General features: G+C 43.0%; 1 protein-coding gene across 1 annotated transcript in view; it reads right to left on the bottom strand.

Moving 5' to 3' along the window:
• Window positions 1-23,318, bottom strand: part of ITGB8 (integrin subunit beta 8) — a 288,300-nt gene that overhangs the window by 49,164 nt on the left and 215,818 nt on the right. Inside the window, 1 exon segment of the mRNA XM_085630937.1 lies at window positions 5,540-5,640. Coding sequence (XP_085487063.1) covers window positions 5,540-5,640 — 101 coding nt within the window.

Below are 23,318 nucleotides of genomic sequence, written 5' to 3'. Positions count from 1 at the left end.
CAGATCTTTCCCAAAAAGCAGATTATTTGAGGGTGATTTAAACATCTGAGAAGGAGCAGCATCCTCAATATGAAGAGGGACAGCATTCCAGGGTTGCATTTGCTCCACACAGTGTACATGCCATGAGATAAGGCTAACGTCTGCCAGCTCCCCCAGGAGTTACCAATACCCGGGATGTAATTTACACTGCAGGGCTGAGTTAACACGTATTAAGACTCAAACTGAGGTTCCCCCTAGAAAAGATGAATTAAGAGTGGAATTTGTAATTGCACACCTGAGTTCCCTTGTCATTCCTCATTTAACCCAAGGACTCCATCTTCTTTTATTCAGGGCCCTTGAATGTACATGCTTTTATGCCATTTTGCTGGGTTAGTGGCCTAGTTCTCTGATCTGCCTGCCCAGCTCCTATTTAATGAGAGTCACAATGCGGACATGCATCGGGCACGTCGCTGGTGCGCCAAAGGCAAGCTCGTTTGCGCCTGTCCGTGTCCGGTACACAGCCAGGATAATTGGGAGATCACCACTATGAGGCTGAGTTATATTGGGAATATTGAGGGCTTGACCTTCTGTGTCAAGATCTCATCATCCTGCTCTTTGCCCAGGCGTCTACTATATAGGCATCCAGACTGCCCCTTTATCTGCTTGTCAGATCTTTGCAACACTGTTGCTCAGCTATCTTTACAATATGCAAATTTGACAGTTTTAGGAGATTTTAATCTACACTCAGCCGACCACAGCTGCTCCTAGCCGACCCAGTTTTAGATACATTAGATGACCTTAACCTCATGCAACTAGTTACTGCATCTACACATAGAGCGGGCCACATGCAGGATTTGATCTTTTCAAACAACCAAAATCTTAGGTTAGGGATTGCTTTGCGTCTGACTTGGATGGACCACTTCTTGGTACCATTTATTCTTAGGTCAGAGCTGAGGCCTCCAATACACAGGTTAAATACGGCAACTAGGAGAAACTGGAGGAAAGTTACCAAAGAGGCCCTTGGGTCTGCCCTTCAAGAATCTGTGCCACAGCTAACAGGGAATCCTGATAGGGATTCATCCTGCTTCAATTTATGGGTTATGACTGCCTTGGACACAGTCGCCCCGCTAATGCCAGCTGTATCCAATAGACTTAAACCTTCAGCCCCTTGCTTCTCTACTGAACTAAGAATGGAGAAGAGCCTCTGTAAGAAGCTTGAACGGTGCTGGAGAAGGTCTTACAATCCTGTAGGAAAAGGCATCTATAAAGAGGCTCTAAAAAATTTCACAGGCTGAAACAAAGTAAGATGAGGGAATACTTTGTAGGTCACATAAAGAATTTGGATAACTCTGCCACAGAAATCTTTAAGATTGTAAAAACGTTCACTATTCCAACAGCCACTGATGACATGTTTCTCCCCTCTCTTGCTCTTTGCTCGAGCCTGTCGGATTTCTTTGAGGAAAGACCCATAAAATCTTTACCTCTTTTTCCTTGGATGTAGAACCATCTGTTGATCTGCAAGCCCGGACCTCCGATTCCCTCACTTCCTTTTCAAAATGTCTCCCTATTTCAGCTGAAGAGTCTTTAATGGAGCTATCAAAGTGCAAATCTGGCTCCCCTGGAGATCCATGCCCGTCCCAGTTTTATAGTATGTTGGCCCTTTGGCTAAATCCCATATTAAACCAGATTTGGAACTCCTCCCTGAAATCAGGCATTTACCCTGCCACATGGAAACAGGCGTTCCTGCTGCCATTATTTTAAAAAACGGACTGACCCTGGGGTGCCCAGCAATTTTAGACCTATTTCTCTGTTGCCAGCTGCAGCTACAATTTTAGAGAAGGCAGTTCAGAGGCAATTGGCAGGTTTTATAGAAGCAAACTAACTTCTGCATGATTCTCAATCGAGTTTCCGAGCTGGGTATAACACTGAGACTGCTCTTTTAGAAGTCTCCTAATCAGTGAGTGAGTCTGTGGACAAGGGCTCTTGTGCCATGCTGGTACTGTTAGACCTGTCTGCAGCAATTGACACGGTTACAGATCCGATCCTGCTTAGTAGACTGAGTCTATTGGGTGTGCATGAGACGGCATGGTCCTGGCTGTGGTTGTTCCTGCAGAACCTCTCTCAACAGGTGTTTCTTCATCCTTTTTTATCTTCACAGAAACCTCTGGTGTGCGGGGTGCCTCAGGGTTCGGCTCTGAGCCCACTGCTTTTTAATATCTACCTCTCCCCACTGGCTACCCTTATTGAATCCTGGGGTGTGAAGGTAGTTTCCTATGTGGATGCCACACAGTTGGTATTCTTTATTAAAGAACATTCTGTGGTGGCCTTTCATAATTTCAAGCAATGCCTGAAAAATATGTTGGTCTGCATGAATGGGAACTGGCTGAAACTGAATGCAGAAAAGCCTGTGGTCTTGTTCTTCAGTCAGGCATCACCCCCTCCTTCAAAATTCTAGTGGCCCATGGAGCTGAATTCCCCCCCAATTCCGGCAGATTCAGCTAGAAACCTGGGACTCAGGGTAGATAAGGATCTATAATTTATAACTCAGGTGCGCCATATCTCCTCTACTTTCTTCTGGAAGCTGAGATCCATTAGGAAGTTTATATGCTTTTTGCCAGAGGAATGCTGTAAGATTACATTCCATGCTCTGGTGACTTCACAGCTGGACTATGCCAACAATTTTATCTGCGGCTACCTGCCTACTTGGCTAGCAGGCTACAAATAATTCACGATTCCACGGCAAGGCTGATTCGGTGAGTACCCCTCCGGAATCATATCTCCCCTTATTTGAGACAATTGCACTGGCTCCTGGTAACTAAGCCTGGACAGAATTTTGCTATGCGGAACTCTGCGAAGTGCAAAACAAACTCTGCCGCTAAGTGGAGCTCTGCAAGTGGCTGAGTGCGTTGGATAAATGCAGTTCGCAGTGATTTTCAGCGCTGGGTTTTTGACCGCACTGTGCAATTATCGTGAATGGCACCATGCACAGCGCAAGTGGGCACAAGTGGGCGCTGCTTCCTCAGCTTTCTCAGCACAAACGGACGGTTTCTCAATGCGAACGGTCGCGAGCATACGCGACCACTCGCAATGAGAAATCAAACCGCCCATGTTGAGAAATCTCACCGGAAGGTTGATTTTCCATGCTCACGCTCGCCAATTTGATGTTGACAATTGCGAATGAGAAAATACTTTGCTGGGAAGTGGATTATCCTCGCTCGCCAACTTGACGTTGATGAGCAAGAGCGAGAAACAAAACTCTGTATTGCGTTTTTCAGAACTTCGTGAGCTCCGCGTAAGAGGAGAGCGGAAAACTCCGCTAACTCCACAAGGAGAGCGGAGTTCACCGCCCAGACTTATTGGTAACCAGAAGGACAGAGTTTAAGTCACTGACCCTGGATTTTACAGCCACTAGGAACGTATGGCCTAGGTAGCTCAGGCAGAGGTTGCATTTATATCATCAGGAACGGATCCAACCACCTGCAGCTCCTTCGGGTTCCATGCTTTTCTAAAGTCCAGCAAGGTTGCAGGTCCTTTGGGGTAAACATAGCGAAACTCTGGAACTCTATGCCAGTCCATCTATACCTGATTGAGACTGAACTAGAGTTCAGGAGGGCTTTAAAAACCTGGCTCTTTATTCAGGCATAGCCTCTTGTCAATACTCTTGTTAGTCTGTTGCTAGCGCAAGGACACCTCCTTTGAGGTAGCTGCGCACTCTATAAATGTCTATACATTACATTACATTTTAGAAGGTGGAGTCTCCAGGTGATAGACACCACATCTTCTGAGTTGCTACAGATATCATAATTCCAGTGTATTAGGTAACTCTTTCTCTCGCCACGTCAAACTTAAAAAGCAAATCCTATTGAGAAAGATGGTGGAGTGTCTGTTTTTCAGGAAGCCGGGAATCAAATCAGGAGATAACTATTACCTCTACTACCAGTTTGTGAGGGAGAATATGTGTTTAAAATGTTTGAGCTTATGAAGGGGGAATCTGTCAGAATTTGGCATAGATTGGCTTTGGCTTGAGGTTTAGGATATCATCATAAAGAGAGCCCATAGATATGCAGTGGTAGCTACTTTTGGAGTGACTCCTGCAGTATTTATGGGTTGTAAGGTATTAAAGAATGGTTGCTCGGTCAGGGTTTGGGCTTAGGAAAAGAGATTTTGTCTTTGAGGAATTGCATTTTATGTGGGTTTGGTCCACCTATGTGTGAATGTAATGCAGTTAACACTTAATCCTAGATATGAATTCAGGGGATTCAGGGGCTGCTATATGACATATACCTTGGTGTTGTCATCCTATTGTTGAAAGGAGATACCACTGTCTTTAGGCGCTGTCACAAATGGTCCAACATATACATTGACAGAGTTGGGATTGCAGCAAATTTGTTATTTTAGCTGCAAACTACTTGTACACATGTATGAGAGAGTGTAGCTAGAAATGAGATACTAACAGCTTGGGCACAAATGAAGAGTCTAATATGTGAATAGCAGATTCCAAACAAATTTCTCTTTGGGGAACTTTACAAATTTCCGTTAATTGCAAACCTCATCTGGCAAATGTGCCTTGAAATGCCATAAACTATATTACAAATTGTGATTCATAGATTGGCAGAGAGGGACTCCATCACAAATGTGGAAGAGTACCTTGTATGCCAAATTGACAAATTGCCCTCGCGATATAAAGTGAAGCAGACTGTCATGTTTCTAAAGAAGTTCCCCTGCTGGCTCTCTTGGTGGAAACCCTATACCAATTGCCGGAATGCAGGTGAGGCTGTTGGTGTAGGTGCTTCATTGTCCATTCTATTGCTCTATTCAGAGTCAGGACTCTCAGGAAACCCTGGTGGTGCCGAAGAGAAAAATAAATGATGGCCATCCCCTTGAAGAAAACTCTCAGGGGATAGGGTCCATAGTTTTTAAAAAACAAACTCCTGATTTATGAGTTGTTTTTTGAAAGAAAAATAAAGTCAGGTGAGCAGCCGCCTGAAATATGGCAGCTGCTCAGCAAACCTAGTGTCTTCAGTGGAGCTTGGCTGCGGCTACACCGAATGCAAAGAGATCTCCTCAGGGCAGGCAGAGATTTCCATATACGGTTGGCAGTTGTCCAGCCATGGTGGTGGAGGTAATGTTCTCCTCCACCCAGATGGACAGCAGGCCATCTGCAGTATTCTAAATTAGTCCAGTTTTGTAAAGATTCAAAACATTTCACTTGGTCAAATTAAAAAATAAATTAGTCTGTGAGGAAATGCATGGTTAGTGAGGCCCATGATATCTTGAAAAAATTGACTGTATTTTGATTTACTATTTTTGACACCTGTTAAATGTGTTATTCTGAGGAAGAAATCTTCTAATGATTGAAGAAAATCCTGCCTTCCTATGAGTATTTACATCTAAAGAGGGTGTCTTTTCCTCTAAAAAAACAACAGAGATGTTTTTAACATTGGCTGAAAGTACTCTATCTGCTTTCCTTAATGTATTTTCAGTGTTTGTCAGCAACATATACCGATGCCATGAGGTCACTTGATAATGCTTTTGTTTTTTTAAACAAGATTTTACGTACCTGATGTTTGGTCAAGGTAATATACAATTTTAGTGCAGGAGGTTTTACAGTGATAGTTCATAGTGTGTGACATATTGAAAATATGACACTTCAGACAGTTCCTGAAAATGAATATAGAATGACAGTTTCAGATATCACACATCCATATTCTACATAGTTTATATACAGCTACTTAAAATCTCTGCAGTAGTAGCGAATAAGGTAACTCAGGACATTTTCAAAACAATAATACTATTGAAAGATGTCCTTTTAGTAAATGCAAAATAAATATGACATACATACATTAATGTTATATGCATTAAACACTGTCATGAGCATGTAGACCTATTAGTATTACAAAACCACATTATCAAGTTTTTAGGGTAGCAGGCAATCCAGAAGAGTATTAATCCCACAAAAGCACTGATGGAGGGTATGGAGGTAATTCTCAAAATTATTATCAGAATTATAAAATATAATCACCAAATCCTCATTTTTTTTTGTAAAATGTGGAATTCTGCATCCCCTGTATAAAAAAACTGCCTCTAATTTCCTTATTACAGGTTAGTTGTGATATCCATGGTAGCTTGTAAAAAAGCAATAAAGAAGCTTGTCATCTGTAATAACATTATATTTGAGTTCTGACATCACAATGCATACTACGATAGCCAGTAGCCAAGGTGAAAGCAGGCCAGGGAGCTTAATCAAAGATGAACTTTAGAAAATGAAATGAAACCTCGCTATTCCTTATTCTGCCTTATTTTTGTAGACAAACACTGATAAGCAGAAAGGAGATATTATTATTAAAACATATTTCTCTGCATGTTTCCACACATTCTGAGCTACATGATTTTATTTTAAATCTGATTGTAGCAAACTGATACTAATATAACTTTGCAAGACATATCTAACTGCTTTTTGCCTTGTTTAATTTTGCTCTAGGGATTCTACTTTTATTCTTCGAAAGATCCTATCACTTTCATATGAAAAATCCACACATCAAAGATTTAGTCAATTGTGGGAAGTCTGGTGTGACGATGCATTATAAGGAATAAAGTTCATCCTGCTGTACTGTGAGAGGCTGGCTTGGTACATGATGCACACTTTTGTAAGTGGGCACCCTGCACCAATTCAGAAAACCCTTATGGTGATTTTAGTGGTCTTAGACAACCTTAAAAAGCTCACCAAGTAGTAGCTGTGGAGATCTGTCTTCGGGCTTAGTTCCAGAAGGAGTGTAAAGCAGCGTGTTTTACCAGAACATAATCTTATTGATATAGATTAAGAGAAAAGGGACCACACAGTGTATTTATAAAAATATGTATTTATTATAAGACACTCACTAACACATACAGATATCTCCTAGCTGGAGATATACACAATGCACACAATACTTTTCAATAGAAACAGGTAAATAACACAGAATACACAGTGGTCACCAGGGGGAGACCAAACCATATACTAAAATAGTTGTATGCAAACTACGACTTGAGTCAAAACTATTCGCAGAAGACGTAGAAATGCTGGGGACCAAAAGAACCACCCAAGGTGAGTATCTAGGAGCCCCACGGAGGTTGTGTGCAGAGTGGGAACACGACCGCATTCTCAGTACAAGTCAACACGGTAAGTCACAGTTGAAAATTTAAAGAAGATGCACCCTTCCTAGTGGACCCTGTGGAAGACAAGAGGTTGGAGATACACCCCACCCGTGGATACCCTAGGAACCAGAATTCCTACACCAGGGAAGCTGAGTGCATATGTGTGAAGTGGCATCAGAAACAGGTGTCAAACTCAATGTGAGACTTCAGGAAGATGCCGCTGCTGGAGAAGGTGAAAGTGTCCATTGGAACCCAAAGGTGGATTCGAGGTGAAGAGTACCTGCAAGAAGAGGGACAGACTCTAGGCCACTCAGGAGTGACCACGTAGCCCAGACGTCGAGTGCCAACCAATGTCGGGTGCTGCAGGAGAGATGACAGTGACCTTGGAGCTTCAGCTGTGAGGATCAGGAGATGCTGTGGAAGACCAGGAGCCATTCATGAGCTGTCCCACATTGGATGTCGAGAGTGGAGGGGTCGGTATCCATTGGGAGCACCAACAAGCCTTGACAACTGCAAACCACCTGAAAAGTGAAAAAGGTGCAGTGTCAGGACCAGCAAGGTCCAGGTGACTCACCACAAGCAGGGAAGTCAGGGCGGCCCGAGCAATCAGGGGAGCCCACACAAATTAAAGAGGAGCCTCAACAGGACCCACAGGCTAGAGGCACAGGAGTCACAAGAGGACCTCAAGCTGCTCACCAAAGATGCAGGCCCATGGTTCAAGTGATGTGCTGAGGATGAAGATCTTGGTCACAGGAGGTGCTTGAGGTGGGGGGCTACTTGGAGCCCGAAGATCTTGATGGAAGGAAGCCAACAAGCCTTTGCAACATCAAGTCAATGCTGTGCACAGGGGCTCGTTCTGGCGACTCGAAAGAGGGATACTGGCCTCACACTTGGTGAGAGGAGAGGACAGGACTCGGGGGATGTGGAGAACCACCACCTGAGTTGCTGAGCCTTTCGGAGTCTGTGGGAGCCCAGGATCAGACCAGTCAGCTTTGTTGCTGTGCCTGCAGATGCAGGGATGTGACTCCTTCAATTCAAGGGAGATTCCTTCAGGTGTCTTGGATGCCCACAGGCCTTGGAAGGTTCCTGTATGGAACAGGCATGGACGTTGCAGCAGACAAGCAGGGCGACGAGATCAGGAGCAGCATGATTCTTCCTGGTTGCAGCCTTGATGCCCAGAGCAAAGTCCAGTGAAGTCCAGAGTGCCCAGAATGTCGAAGTAGAAGTGGTGTCTCTAAATGAATCTTGTCCCACGATGAATCTAGGGACCCACCATCAGGTAAGCCCTTAAGAACCCTAAGGAATACGTTTGGAGGATCCAGGGTTCCCTCCCAGGGGAGGGGTCAGACAGTGAGGAGAATACTCCCATGTCCTTTGTCCAGTTTCGCACTTGAGTGGGAGCCAACGGCTTCCTGAGCTGGTTTGAACTGGACTATGCAAGGAGGGCACCAAATGTGCCCTTCAAGCAGACTGAGTGGTGCTGGCAAGCGCTCCCACCCGGCCCCAATACACTAAACCCTGTCTGGGAGGTGGTTATACCTCCCTGTGACAGGACACCTATTGTTCTGCCTTCCCCTGCTCGAGCTTGACTCAGCAGCATGAAGGCAGAATTGTGTCTCTGGTCGGCAGCATCCATGCTGTGCTGTCCAGGTCTAGATGACTGGTACCGGGAGCACTGAAGGCCTCCCGTAAGAGCTTTTCAGTGTATTGAATCATACCTCCCATACCGTGTATGGTGTGGAGGTATGTTTCCAACATGTTTGATACCAAGTATGATGCTGTGCCCCTCTATATTTTATTTGGCTGTCGCACTTACAACCCGGGAGAATGGACTCCGTAGGCTGTAGGGGTGTCCTGCTCATGCAGGGGCACCCTCGCACTTAGAACTGAGCATCCTGCCTTCAAGATTGAAAGGCCTGCTTTAGTGGTGACTTATAGGTTTTAAGTGCAGTGATCTTAGATATAGGGAAACCTATATCTTTTGTAAGAGGTGCTAGCACCAGCTTACACAGACTGCAATGGCAGGGCTGTAGTTACAGTTTGAGTGGTCCCTCATGGGTGGCATATCGCATGCTTCAGCCCATGGGGGACCCCTGGTGTACCTACGCCCTGGGTAACTTAGTACCATATACTAGGGACTGATAAGGGTACACCACTGTCCAACCTGGGAGGTACCTAAGTACTTACTATTCTCAATTTAGGGGAGAAAGCACAGAGACTAGGGTCTTGGTTAGCAGGATCCCAGTCAGGCTAGTCTGAAACAGCATAGCACCAGTCAAAAGGTGAGGGGAAACAATGCAGAAGGATCCTACCTTCCTACATGTACAATATAAGGATATTGCAAGTCACCTTAGAGTTCCATGCAAATATAAAGGAACTCGGCCATCTGCCTCCTTCCTCTATATTGTCTTGGAACTCATCTGTGATTTTAAATGCCCTTATCATGTACAACAGGGGGTATTTTATACATAGGCTTTCCTGTTTTCAGTTTCTATTTTTGGTAAATTCTGGTGGGGTTTTTCAGTGTTTTTAAGTGGTTATCAGTGGTTACACATTCTCGTGCCATTAAAAACTACTGAAACATTGTTTTTCCGGTGTTTATGAAACGTTTTGCTTTTATTATTGCTTGTTTTCTGCACTGATAGCGCATGGAATATAGACAGTGTAAGTATAGTGTATATCAGGTCCAAATAGATTTTTGCAAATTAAACCTATTGTATTACACCATACAATACTTCAGTGAGTCTTTGGTCATGTGCGCTCACTCTTTCCATCCCATGTAAACTTCTGTGAAAAGGCCCTCTCAACATTGGCACTTGAGATGAGCAACACCAAAACAGCCAGTACTCAATTTGTTAACTCTGGCCACTAACATAGCTGTCGATGCCAATATTGGTTCACTTGAAGATTGCAATTCTCAGGGTAAGCTCTGCAACATTTGCGCTGATCTGGGCGCTTATGCCCTCAGAGTTATTGAAGCGGTCAAAAATGAAGCAGCACTTTTGATACTACGGAGGAAACTCCTCTTTACGGAAGGGATCTAGAACAGAGTACCACTGTGAGGTTTCATTGACTTCAAATGCCATTGGTGGTGAAGGGACATTTCTATGCATCATTGCAAGCCATTTCTCATACATTGTAAAATAAAAGTGCCTGAATTACTCTTCACCATTGCTTTGCTTACCAAGTGGCAAGCACACTAACATAGAATATGTTGCAGTGCCAAAGTCACTAAAGGTGTCATTCAGCCTACTCTTAAGGAGATGTTTCACATCTACACTTGGCAGACAAGGGTGTTTTCAGACTCTAGTTTTTTTATTATGTCCACTACAGCAGTTATGTTTTCCTGTAAAAATCTAAGAATGCAGTACAGTGTACTTTCTTTCAAATTACTATCAATATGTGACCAAAGATCCTCACTTTTCTTGCCTTTGGCATCATCACTCAGCAAACATTCTGTAAACTGTTGCCACATGGATAGTATAGCATTCATAGCCCCTTGGACTGAGAATCATCATCTAAGGGATGCAGTTGGGATGACTCTTTCTTTGATGCCACACAAAGCACAAAATGATAAATATTTGCGTTTTAGTTCCTGTGCATTAGAAAACAGTGCACCAGAATGGACTAAAAAGTCAAGAGCATTCCCCATTAACTCTGAAGATTGTAAAGATGCTTTCAGCATACCATCTAACAAGTGGCAAGGATCTCTTACAGGGAAGCACTTCAGCTCAGGTATGAATTTTGACAGGTCATCACACAACATTTTTATATACGTAGCTGAATCACTGCAAATACAAACAGTATCACTCCAATCTTTGTAGAACTTGGAAAGAACCTTTTTTGCAGAACATTCCAAGTGACACTGTGTTCCATGTTTTCCAAAAGTCTGGTGTCATGTTTTAACCACTATCCCAGATGCTTGGTGATAGCGCTCTTTTCACATATACTTGTCATAATATCTTGCATTTAATTTTTTAAAGCCTGAGGTGTTGGCAATTCGCCTATTATCAATACTGACTCACTAGAAACTGGGGGCTGATGTATTAAGGGCTTTTACCAATTCTCTGTGGGTAAATGTGATGACACATACTAGGAAATATTCTTATGAAACCAGCCATTTTACCAGTGAAAGAATCAAATGCAGTCAAAATATCAAATATGATTTTGATATTTCCTGATTCTCTACAAACAAGATCTTAAATATGCTTCTAAACCCTGCATCTTTAGACCAAAGACCACAAAACTGTAAAAAAACAAAAGGACGAAGAAACAATATTTTAGTGGCATCCCTAAACAACCATACTCAAGCAGAATAATGTTAGCCCAGACTTTCTTACTGCTAGCTTGTATAACAAAGTTTCATTGTATTGGTCCCTTCAGGAAGAAAAACAATGACTTCTTCACTTTCTTTTTCTTTTATTTGAATGGCATTTAGTTTGTGGTTGTGCAGGTGTTTTTTTCAGTGTTTATATGTTTTACTGGTGAGGGCTATTTCTCTTTCAGTAGGGTTTTATCAGTTATTATAGGTTTAAACCTAAAACCGGACAGCCTTTTATACAATATATATCCCTTATATAATCATGGAGGCCTGCTATCCCTGTATAAAAGTCACTAATTTCCTCATTAAAGGTGACTTGTGATGTCTCTAGTCGCCTGTAACAAAGAAATGCTGTAGCTGCTTAACTGTAATATGTTATTACAGTTGGGTAGTGACATTATAATGCTGCTACCAGAGCCAACAGCTAAGGTGAAAGGCAGGTCATGGAGCATCCTTGTAGCTGCACTTTAACAAAGCAATGAAATCTTTACATATTTATGAGTACACGTTTATTGTTTGCACTCCATCGGTTATTACAGCAAAAATAGAGAATATCTGCTCTTATCTACATACCATGAGTGTCATTATTGTTTTACTCTGACTTACATTAAAGAGATTCTAATACCTTTTTGCAACAAATTAAATAACTTCTTTCTGGAGTCTTTAAGTTTGAACTAGAATTTACTTTTATTCTTGATGTTTTCAACCATACCAGATTTACTCAACGGTGACACAATGCAACACAGCAAATGAAGTTGCTGCACTATGCTAAAGGGAGGGAGCAGATATGCACCTTATCTATTAAGATATGGGCCAGTTCTATTCTCTCATAGCACTGGCTCTCTTCTGGCTTCTGAGCACCATCATAGGCACCCTTGCACAACAATGAACGGATGCGTGTGCTGTGGTCGGACTAGTTTTTATGCAGGAAGGGATTCCGTCCTGCACAAAAACTATTCTTAGAGGATGATTCCTCTTTGTAGGTGTGCTGTACAATGCAGCACACATGCAAAGAGGATGAAACACGGAGAAATAAATATATATTTCCTTGTTACACCAGCCTTGAGTAAGCACCATTCTAGCGCAAACTCATTTTTACTGACTTTCGCAGGACATTGCTGTCAGGATTTGAGAACTCCAAAGCCCAGAAATCATCTCAACAGCTACGCCCGAATAAATGAGGGGCTTCTAAGGCGCTGCGCTAATAAAAGCACTCAGTTGTTTGCGCAGCACACAATGCTGTTGTTAGGACTTGGGGACTTCTTAATCCAGAAAACATTTCACTAGCTAACCCCAGGTGAAGGAGGGGTTTCTAACGTGCTGCATTTCGAAAATGTCTGTTATTCCCACAGCGCGAGGCACATGAGGGATGTACCCGTTTGAGGCCCGTGCAATGAGCAAGACTATCTGTGCCTGTCCACCTGTCCACGCCCGAATGAGTCCAGACCGAGCCACCCCTCTTTCTTCTGTTTTAGGCACCTGGAGCGATAGGTAAGCAGAAGTTAACTACACCACAGGTTCCCTCCAGCTCTTCCCAGAACAAGGCCCAGGAAGGTGGCCATGGTAAGTCTACTATTCTGTCTTACCTCTCCTCAGCCATCGGAGCCCTTAATGAACATAACACCAATGTTAAAGAGGAGCTGGAGTCATATAGAAGGTCAGACACAGTAGCAGTGTCAGATAGCTTACCATCTGCACCGGCTAGGACTAGTATTACATCTTCAGATCAGTTGCAAGGGAAAGCACCTGCTGTCACTACTCAGGACAGAATTTTTAGAGATACCAGTTCTAAGACAGTGCATTAGCTCAGCTCAGACTTTACCACTGTTCTGGATAAGGTGAACCTGGATTCTCATCCCCCAGCAAAAAATAGGAAAACAAGTTGGGAAGGGCCCTTAGGGCAAATAATAGAAGGGGACTTTTCCCCCAATCACACCCAGTTTCATAGGGTTCTTTAATGGTTCAGCATTCTTCTATGTCCCAGAAAATGCCCAATTCGTACCTCTTTAGAATCAAAAGAAGTCTTGTCCAAGGGCTGTACAGGAGGTTTGAGTTCAATATCAATTGTCTCAGTTGTTTGAAGCATACTCGGTCTCCTACGGTTGATTCCTTTCAGTGTCAACAATGTCTCCTCAAGTTTAAGTCAGTTGGGAGAGGTATCTCTCTCTCTGGCTCAACTGAGTTTAGGTTTTATAGTTTAAACTGTCGTTCTCTTGTAAGACATCATGCTGAGATATTTGACTTTTTAACAGATGAATCGCCTGTTGGACTTTTTTTGACTGAGATCTGGTTAACACATGATTCTGGTGCAGAATCCTGGTTGGCACTCCCCCCTGGCTATATTATGTACCAGCTTGATAGACCTGTTAATCGTGGCGGAGGTATCGCACTGATCCTCAAGGAGCCTTTTTCAGGCAGTTTTAGGAAGGAGGATATTCCTGAGTGTGAAAGTGTGTTTTTTCAAATCACCCTCAACCACAATTTTACGGTTTCAGGGCTGCTTATATATCGTCCTCCAGGGTCATCTAAAATATTCAGGGAAGCCCTTGTGAATAGGGTTACCATATTTGCTAGTAAATCAGCTAATTTTAATATCTTGGGTGATTTAAACCTTCATCTGGAAGATAGTGGCAAAACAGATATTGCCAGTTTCTTAGGTGACTTAGATAGCACACACGTTGCTGGCCATCCGCTGGATCCTATATATTCTAATTTGAGTTCTCTAACGGTGTCGCCCCCGCTCCCTTTGGTCTGGACAGACTATTTTTTGGTCCCTTTTTCCCTGCCAGGGAAATCTGTTCTGAGCCGTTCTCGGTAAGTGATGAAACATCCCTGGCATAAATGGGATGTTAGTCAATTTTCGGACTCTCTGTTAAGTCTCATGCCACAGTTTCCTTCTAATATAGAGACAGCTGATATGCTCTTTCAGGACTGGCTGATCCAAGCCCTAGATACCTGTATTCCTGCTAATTTGAGCTCAAAGAAGAAACAAGGGCCCTCTAATCCCTGGTACAATGAAACCTTGGCTAAAGCTAATAAGATCTGTAAGCAATTGGAGCGTACCTGGAGGCGCGTCTATGACATGGAAGCAAAAATAAATACCGTGATTCAATTAAGACGTACCATAGGTTGATCCGGAAAGCTAGAGCTGAATACATTGCTGCAAAAATTGTGGAGAGCAATAATCCTCCCAAAATGATCTTTTCCCTTCTTAAAAAGATGCAACATTCTAATGTGAAAGCTTATCCACCAGTCTCCTCCAATACTCAGTGCGATGAACTTGCAGGGTTTTTTGTGCGTAAGGTGGAGACTATTTATAACAACCTTTCAACTGTTAGTCCCCCCTTTGTTATTGTCAACATTGATCGAATAGATGAGCTCGAGGATAGGCTAATCATCTCTGAACCAACGTTGTGTTCTTTCCCCTCACTTTCGCTCTGTGAGACTGAATCTCTTTGTCTTAAAATTAAATCAGGCTCTCCAGCCGATCCTTTGAGACCAGATCAACTTGGTCAGGTTCATAATTCCATTTTACCAGTGGTTAGGGATTTGATCAATTTATTATTGTCTTCTGCATTATTTCCTGCAACATGGAAACATGCAAAAGTCATACCTCTCTTAAAGAAGCCTTCCTTAGAGCCCTCGGACCCAGGTAATTTTTGCCCGATTTCGCAGCTTCCTTTCTTAGCGAAGGCTACAGAATCCTATGAAAATACTGTCTTGGCTGAATTTGTTGAGCATAACAAAATCCTTGACTCCTCACAAAATGGTTTCCGTCCCCGCCACAGCACCGAGTCGGCGCTGTTGGCTGTGGCCGAAGATATCCGTAGCAGCCTAGGTGTCAGCCTTAATTCTTTTGGATTTAAGTGCCGCTTTTGACACTGTTTCCCATGACATCCTTTTGTGTAGACTGCAGGATATCGGGGTTAGGGGGCCGGCCTTGGCCTGGTTTCATTCTTGTTTGGAAGATAGAACCTTCCAAGTTGTTGTACCCCCGTACCATTCGCAGGTGTATGCCATTAAGCATGGAGTCCCACAGGGCTCAATATTGAGCCCAGCGCTTTTTAACATCTATGTCCAACCCCTAGCTTTGGTAGCAAAGAGTAGAGGGTTGTCATTGGTATCCTATGCCGATGACACCTAGCTAGTTATTGCTTTCTCTAAAAAATGCAAAAACAACCTCTTTAAATTTAAAAAGGATTTGTTAGTAATTGCTGATTGGATGACAGCAAACTGTTTACAGCTTAATGCTGCTAAGTCAAAAATTCTTGTGCTAGGGAGCGATAGGGCTCTTTGGTCAGAACATTGGTGGCCTGACAAACTCAAACCAGCACCACTGCCTAAAGAAGCGGTTAAGAATTTAGGTTTTTGGATAGACAGCGATCTTTCGTTTAATACCCAATCCAAAGCCTTGGCGGGGTCCTGTTTTGGACTCTTAAGGGGGTTGAAACCTCTGCTTGGATATTTTGAACCAAAAATCCACCAAACCATTCTTCAGGCTACAATTTTAGCCAGGTTAGATTATGGCAACTCTCTTTATCTAGGTGCTAATAAATCTTGCATTCTACGTCTCCAAAGAATTTAGAATGCGACTCCCCAAGTCATGTTCGGTATCTAATTTTTTGCCTAAACTTCATTGGCTGCCAATAGTTAAAAGAATTCAGTTTAAGTCTCTGTGTGTAACCCATACAATTTTGACTCAACAAGGCCCTCCAATTTTAGGGGATCTGGTAGTCCATTATGTTCCAAATCACCCTCTGCGTTCGGCCAACTTGGGTTTGGTCTGTACCTCTCGATTTCAGAGAGCCAGAGCTGGTGGTCGCTCTTTTAAGGTTCAGGCGGCCAACCTATGGAATTCTCTTCCGATTTCCATTAGAGAAATTCAGAACCATCTGGCATTTTGAAAGGCCATAAAGACCTGGCTCTTTCCAGCGTAACTGTTTTGTTTACTTGAGTGGTCTCTTGAAACTTGTTCTTTAGGTAGAGCTGGGACACCCCGTTGCTGGGGCAGCTAAGCGCTATATAAATTAATTCATAAATAAATAAATAAATGATTCAGACACCGGTTAACTTACCCTGAGGCAACCCCGTATATTGTTATTATAAGTTAAGTCTCACCACCAAAAACTGGCTTGAATGAGTCCTTTGAACAACTTTATTAAAAAGTGAGCCATTGGTTAGGGAGGCGTGTGGTTGATGGACCAAGACTCTCTCAAAGCATTAACATGTTCAGGAGGATTCGCTGGTTTAGGAGCAGCAGGAAATGTTTTGAGGGGGACTGGGTAATAATCAATTTCAACCTGAATGAGGTGGCAGGTCACTTGTTGACTGTAACATCTTCTTTTGAACCGGGTCCTGCTTCCTCTTGATAGCTGCTCCCATTTGTTTTTTATATGAACCACTAACAGTACTCCTTGATACTAGGGGGCACACTCCAACTTTGGAGAAGAAGTCAAAGGAGGCCCCTGGTCATTTTGCAGTAAGTTCTTTTAATAGGTTTTAGCCTCTGAGCTGTTTGGCGAGCAGCGACTGACTCAACTTGGATTATGGATGTGAGTTGTTATCTCCCGTACCTGGAAATTGAGTTTCTCGTCCTGTCTTGAGGGCAATTTCAGCCCTCAGTGTTATTAGTTGGAATGTGGTATGGTTATCTAGTAAATTCACAATGAAATTTGGATTTCTTTTTTCAAGCACTTAGTCTGCCTGCAAGAAACATGGGACACTTCAAGGAGCTTCTTTAGAAGCATGTAAGTATAAATTCTAGCTCCGGTAGTGCAAAAGGTGGTCTTTTATTCGATTAACTTCCTTATTGTTGAAATAAAGGTTTGATGACCTAGTAACTGCTTCCCTTAACCACCAAGCCATTATGATCACTTGCCCTAAAATGTTTCATGTTTTATTGTTGAATTTCTACAGTGCTAATCCCCTTTGTTCAATATGGTTAACAAACATTCTTTAAATTCATATCTCAAAAAGACAGTAGGCAGTACTTTTTCATCATTTCAAATCCTATTGCTAGGAGATTTCAATATTCATGTTTGTGGGAGCATCGAATAGTATCCCAGGTTTCCTTCTGTAGGTGGGACTGATTCTGGATTGCACGGGCAACATACTATCACAGGGGATTTTCTAAACAACGATTTCTGTAAATGTAATCTTGTTTTCCCCTTTTGTCGTGTAGTTCCTAAAAATACTTAGGATCTGAGCGTTTAGATAACCAAAACTAAGGGTTTGGTGTCTAGAGTGATTCCGGACAACCCCAAAAGAAATGTCAGTCTTTAGACAAGCTAGCTTACAGTGCCACCATAAGCCCCCTAACTTTACCAAGGAGCAAATAGTTTCTGGCAACTATCGAACATGACAACCCTTGATACTTCAGGGATCGTGGAAAGAGTACAGTACTTTTCGCTCAGTCAATCGTACTCACTTAGTCTCAGAGAGATACACGGAAAAAACAATGAGGACATTTTCAATAAGCATTTATTGAACCAGCATCATTCTAGTATAAAACATGTGAGCTGTGACAATCATTAGACAGAAGCAAATATAAAAGATTACTAGCACCAACAGAGTAAACAAAAGGTAGAATTCTACCATGGTGCTAAGCAGTGATTATAAGTAGGCATATAAATATGACAGTAATCAAGGGTACTTCTACGATGCAACCCTACCTAAGTGTACCTTAGTGTACCTAGCATGTATGTGGATGTAAGGCCAAGATTCCCCTAGGAAAGAGCCAACCGCATTACCTGATGGGAGAGAATGAAGGGCCCCGTCTTGGTCTCAAATTGGACACCCCACAAGGGATGTCAGACCACTGCGTGCTGCAGCTTCTGCATGAGGGACCTCAGTGTCAGCGTGGAAGCTTCTGCTCTGCCTCTCTAGTGTAGGTATGGTTCTTTTATACCATAAAAATAGCCTTGGGGTTCCTACCACAATCAATATGTTGTGAGTATGATTATGGAAATGAGCCTAAATCAATACCTGCAATTATGCAAAGTAGTTTGTTCACCATAGGATGAAGATGAATATGACTTTTTTACAGAGTATGTTAATCCTGTTATGAACGTCATGTGCAGAGGACTTTTCTATGAATCCTAATGCATAATAAATTAGGCTAGTTTCATGGAAATTGAACAACATTTATTCAACACATACCTGGAAAAAAGGTCAGTGCTAGAACTGTTATGCAGAGCAAGGTAGTACTAATCTAGGTGAAAGGTCATTTGCTACTTAGGCCTAGTTTGGGGTACATAACACTTTGACAAATTTAAGGCGTGCTTTGGATGGCTAATTTTATACCCTGTTTGTGATAGGAATTGATTGTCTTTTATTCTTCATTTTATTTTGGATAGTCTAATGAGTATTATGCACAGTGTTTTATGGATTGTACTTGTATGGGTGTGCCATCGTAGGTATTTACTTGATTGTTTAATGTTTTACTATGTGCATCTTGATTTAAAGATTAATTGTGTTTGCATTATAATGTACGTATCTTTCATGGTTAACTTAACTTTAGCCCAGTAAAAATTATGAAGATGACTTTAGCAAATTTGGATGTGCGTCGGAAGAGAAGGGTGGATGCACTCAAATGCCCATGCTCCACCCATGTGACCTCTTCCAGAGGCAAGTTAACACAATGAAGTGCTGTGCACTACGTTGTGTTACTTTTTTACCCCCAAAACCACGTCAATTGGGCTTCACGTGGCCTAGTAAATGGCAAAATAGATTTTGTGTTGGGCTGCATCAAAAAAATGACACAACACTGACATAAAATCTTGGTAAATTTGAGTCCTAAGATTTAAGTGATTTGAGGGAATGGTAATGGTGTGGCCATGTATTATAAGGAAAAAGACACCCTTTGCCAAACATCTCAAGGATATTGTAAGTCACCTCAGAGGTTCCACGACTTTATCATGGAACTTGGCCTTCAGCCTCAGTCCTCTATATTGTCATGGAACTACTCTGTGACTTGCAATATCCTTATAATATACAACAGGGGTACTTTATCCAATACATCCTTAAATTACACAGTGTGGAAGTGCCCATTGCAACGGTTTTATTACATGAGCAAGAAGAAAGTCTCACATAGAGCCCAATTACTGGCTTGCCCACACTTCCCCAAGTTTTCCACTTTTCCTCTGTCTACTTTCTTGCAAAACATTTTCCCATAAAAACTGGCAGTGCTTTCTCTGAAGAACTAGTTACTTCTGAAATGGATGTGCCATTTTGTTATACTTTAATTTTTAAACAACTTTTTGCTACTGATAATTTGGATGGATGTTGGCAATCGGGTTGTCCTCAAAATACCATAAGGGGCACATTATTCTTGGTCTTAACGTGAAAACCCACATTCACATAACTTTGTGAACTCTGAATAGTATTCATAGTTTTCTCGTGACTAACAGGAAGTTAAGAGTGAAACATTTGCACACACTTAGTCCCTCATTATGAGTGGCCTCTTGATTTCAAAGATCCCAGTAACAGCTGTTATCAGCCCCATTGGAATTATGGGATCCGTAGGAACACCACAGATCTCATCATTTTAAAAAATAAAGTCCAGAAAGGCCAAACCGAGAAATTGCAGAAGGAATTGAACATGGAATTACAGATTTTCTGGTAATTCATCATTTCTTAGTGGAACCTCAGGGTCTAACTCATAAAAGGCAGCATTTTCCTAACCCCTGGAGTTGCCAGTACCCCTTCAGTGTTAGGAAAAATCTGGCCACAGTTAATGAGGGCCTTAGATGTTACCCCAAGCAGGATTTACATACAAAGCAAATCCATCAGATTTCAAGTTCCTCAAGAAACTATAATGTGAATGTTAAAGACCTCCAATCATAAAAATAAGAGTAGGACTTGGAAATCTATAAACATTTCTAACGTAGAATCAAAATAATATATACTATCATTTGAACAGCTTCATATAATGCACCATCTGATTCTGATCATTATGTGCAGTAACATTTGCTTATTGAAGTGACAATGGGCATAATAGGGGGTTAATATCGCAAGAAAAAGCATGAATGTTCTTCCTCACTGTTAGAAATGGGGGTCTCTAGTTGGCAATGATTTGCACCTCTATCCAAATGAATGAATGAATGAATCTGTATTTATAAAGCGCATGGCTACCAAAGGCCTCCCAGCGCTAAGACGAAGCCCACGATCAAGGACCATCTTAAGGAAAGAGCAGGGTCTTTAAAGCTTTCCGAAAGGACGAGTGGCTAGTTTCAAGCCGGATCTTGTCAGGGAGTAAATTCCACTTTTGGGAAGCGATGGTAGAGAACATCCGGCCCCCACTCCGGGCTCTCTGTACTCTGGGGATTATCGCTAGATGCTTTGATTCCGACCGAAGAGTTCTCTTAGGGAAATAGGGGGAGATAATAGCTCTTATATTAAGAGGAGCCTTCAGATACATTACTTTATGCGCAATACAGAGAGCCTTGAACTGTATTCTTTCAGTCACAGGAAGCCAATGCAAAGCGGTAATCAAAGGACTGGAAGCGGTCCTATAGGGGGCCTGCATCAAAGAACGGGCCGCACAGTTCTGGACCCTCTGAAGCTTTTTTATCACAGAACTGGGGGCACCCAGATAGAGGACGTTAGCATAGTCGATTCTGGACAGAATCAAAGCCTGGACCATCAATTTTCCAGCCTCAAACGGCAAAACTGGAAGAATCTTCCTAATCATTTTTAGGATTCCAAAGCACGTGGCTGCCACTTTTTGTGCTTGCACACTGAAGTCAAGTTTATGGTCCAACCATACTCCCAAGCTCTTTATATGATCTCTAGGCGTGGGCATCTCCCCTAGGCACTTTGGCCAAAGAGCCTTGGGGTTGAAGTTGATGGGATTCCCAAGGAACATAAGCTCAGTTTTTTCGCCGTTCAGTTTGAGGAAGGAGTTATCCATCCAATTGGCGATATGCTCCAAGCAATTAGCCAGACCGAGCTGATCCTTGTTCAAGTGGTTTAAGGAGACAATCAGTTGTGTATCGTCTGCATATGAGACGATCTTAACCCCAAATGGCCTAACCAACTCGCCCAGAGGACGCATATATACATTGAAGAGTGTGGGGCTCAGGGAAGATCCCTGAGGAACCCCACAATGCAGTGGCATTCTTACAGAGACCGAGTCATTCTGAAAGACTTGAAATGACCTATCCCTAAGAAAAGACTCTAACCATTTAAACAGAGCGCCAGAAACTCCGATCTCTTTCAGTCTTTCCAGCAAAATTGAGTGATTGACAGTATCAAAGGCCGCGCTTAGGTCCCTAGGAACCCTTCCTTCTAGTCAGGAAAAGGGGATACACTGCTGAAATAACCCCTGCTCACCCCCTTGGTAGGTTTGCACAAGCAGTCAGGCTTATCTCAGAGGCAGTGTGTAAAGCATTTGCACATAGCCAACAGTATTACAGTGAAAACACTACAAAAGGACACCACACCAGTTAAAAAAAATATTCAATATTTTATAAATTCAAAACAAGACCAAAACGATAAACATACAACATATAGTACTTAAAAATATGCACTTTGCCAGAATAACCTTGAAAAATGAAATTCCTTGAAGTCGGTAGCTCCATCCGGTGCTACCGCGGTGCTGAAAACAACAGAATCCAACAGTTCTGTCTAACCGCATTGGTCGTGGTGTCTGCAGACTCTTAAACAATACCTTTTCATTGCGTCCGATCACGTTGGTACGGGCTGGCCGTGGCAACCATCGCGGTTGCGAGTTGAAGTGTAGCGGTGCGGCGTACAGTGACCTCAAGTCGTGGTGCAAGCACGGTCTCACCGATGGTCGTCCAATGGCATCGTTGAGACTAGGACTGAGGTGCAGAGTGAGGCAGTGCCTGTGGCAGTGCTGACAGGTCAGGGTGCAAGCAACAGTGCCGATTGATGGTAGCTGGTGTGGGTCGGCCCAGACTGTGGGGTGGGACAGGGCGATTGGTTGTATAGCTTACGAATGGTGCCCCTAAACCACGGTGTGGTCACGGATGTCACCGCCAGTAGGCAGCGACATCATCGATTAGAAAAGAGGGGCAGAGTGAAGTGATGTGGTGCGGAATGCAGTGCCCACAGGTTGCGGTGCAAGCAGTGGCTCATGGCAGCGGCGGTCGTCATCATCAGTGAGACCAGGGTTGCTGTGGGAAGTGCAGCAGTGCTCTCTGCAGTGCTTTCAGGATACGGAGTCTGCAGCGGTGTTGGTGTTGGATGCTTTACCCCTCTGTGACCACTGAAACCACGGTTCCAGTGGCAGTGCCCAGAGGTAGGTGAAGTCCTTGCTGTCCCTGAGACTTTGTGAACAGGAGGCAATCTCTATTTCAATGTCATGCCTTTAGAGATACTCAGCAACTAGTAAAAGAAAGCTCAGTCTAGTCTTTTCACCTCCCAAGCTCCCAAGGTAGAAGCAGCAACTGCAGGCCAAGCCAACAAAGCAATAGCACAGCAAAGGGGGCAGTACTCCTCCTGGAAGCTCTTCCAGCTCTTCTTCTTGGCAGGTTCCTTGATTCCAGTGAGTTCTCTGAAGTGTTTTATCTCCCTGAGACTTCCAACAGGGGGCAAGCTCTACTTGAAGCCCTTGGAGAAAACTCTAACAGCAGGATGGTGAAAGTACAATCCAGTCCTTTCCCTGCCCAAGACAGAAGCAGCAAGCAGCAGGCCAACACTGCAGAGTACGCAGCAAAGTGCAGTTCCTCCTGACAGTTTTCCAGCTCCTCTTCCTGACAAGTTCCTTAGTTCAGCAGTAATCTAAAGTTCTGGGGTCTGGGCTCCAATATTTATACTCAGTTTCTCGTTGTTCTTTTGGGCAGAGAGTGTATGTGCTCAGCCCAAACCAGTTCTGTCCTCTCTGGTCCAGCTTCCCAGCAAGAGGTGGAAGGGAGATCTC

This window comes from Triturus cristatus, chromosome 10, assembly GCF_964204655.1.
Source record: "Triturus cristatus chromosome 10, aTriCri1.1, whole genome shotgun sequence".
NCBI classification, from domain to species: Eukaryota; Metazoa; Chordata; class Amphibia; order Caudata; family Salamandridae; genus Triturus; species Triturus cristatus.
This window is presented reverse-complemented; position numbering and strand designations above follow the sequence as displayed.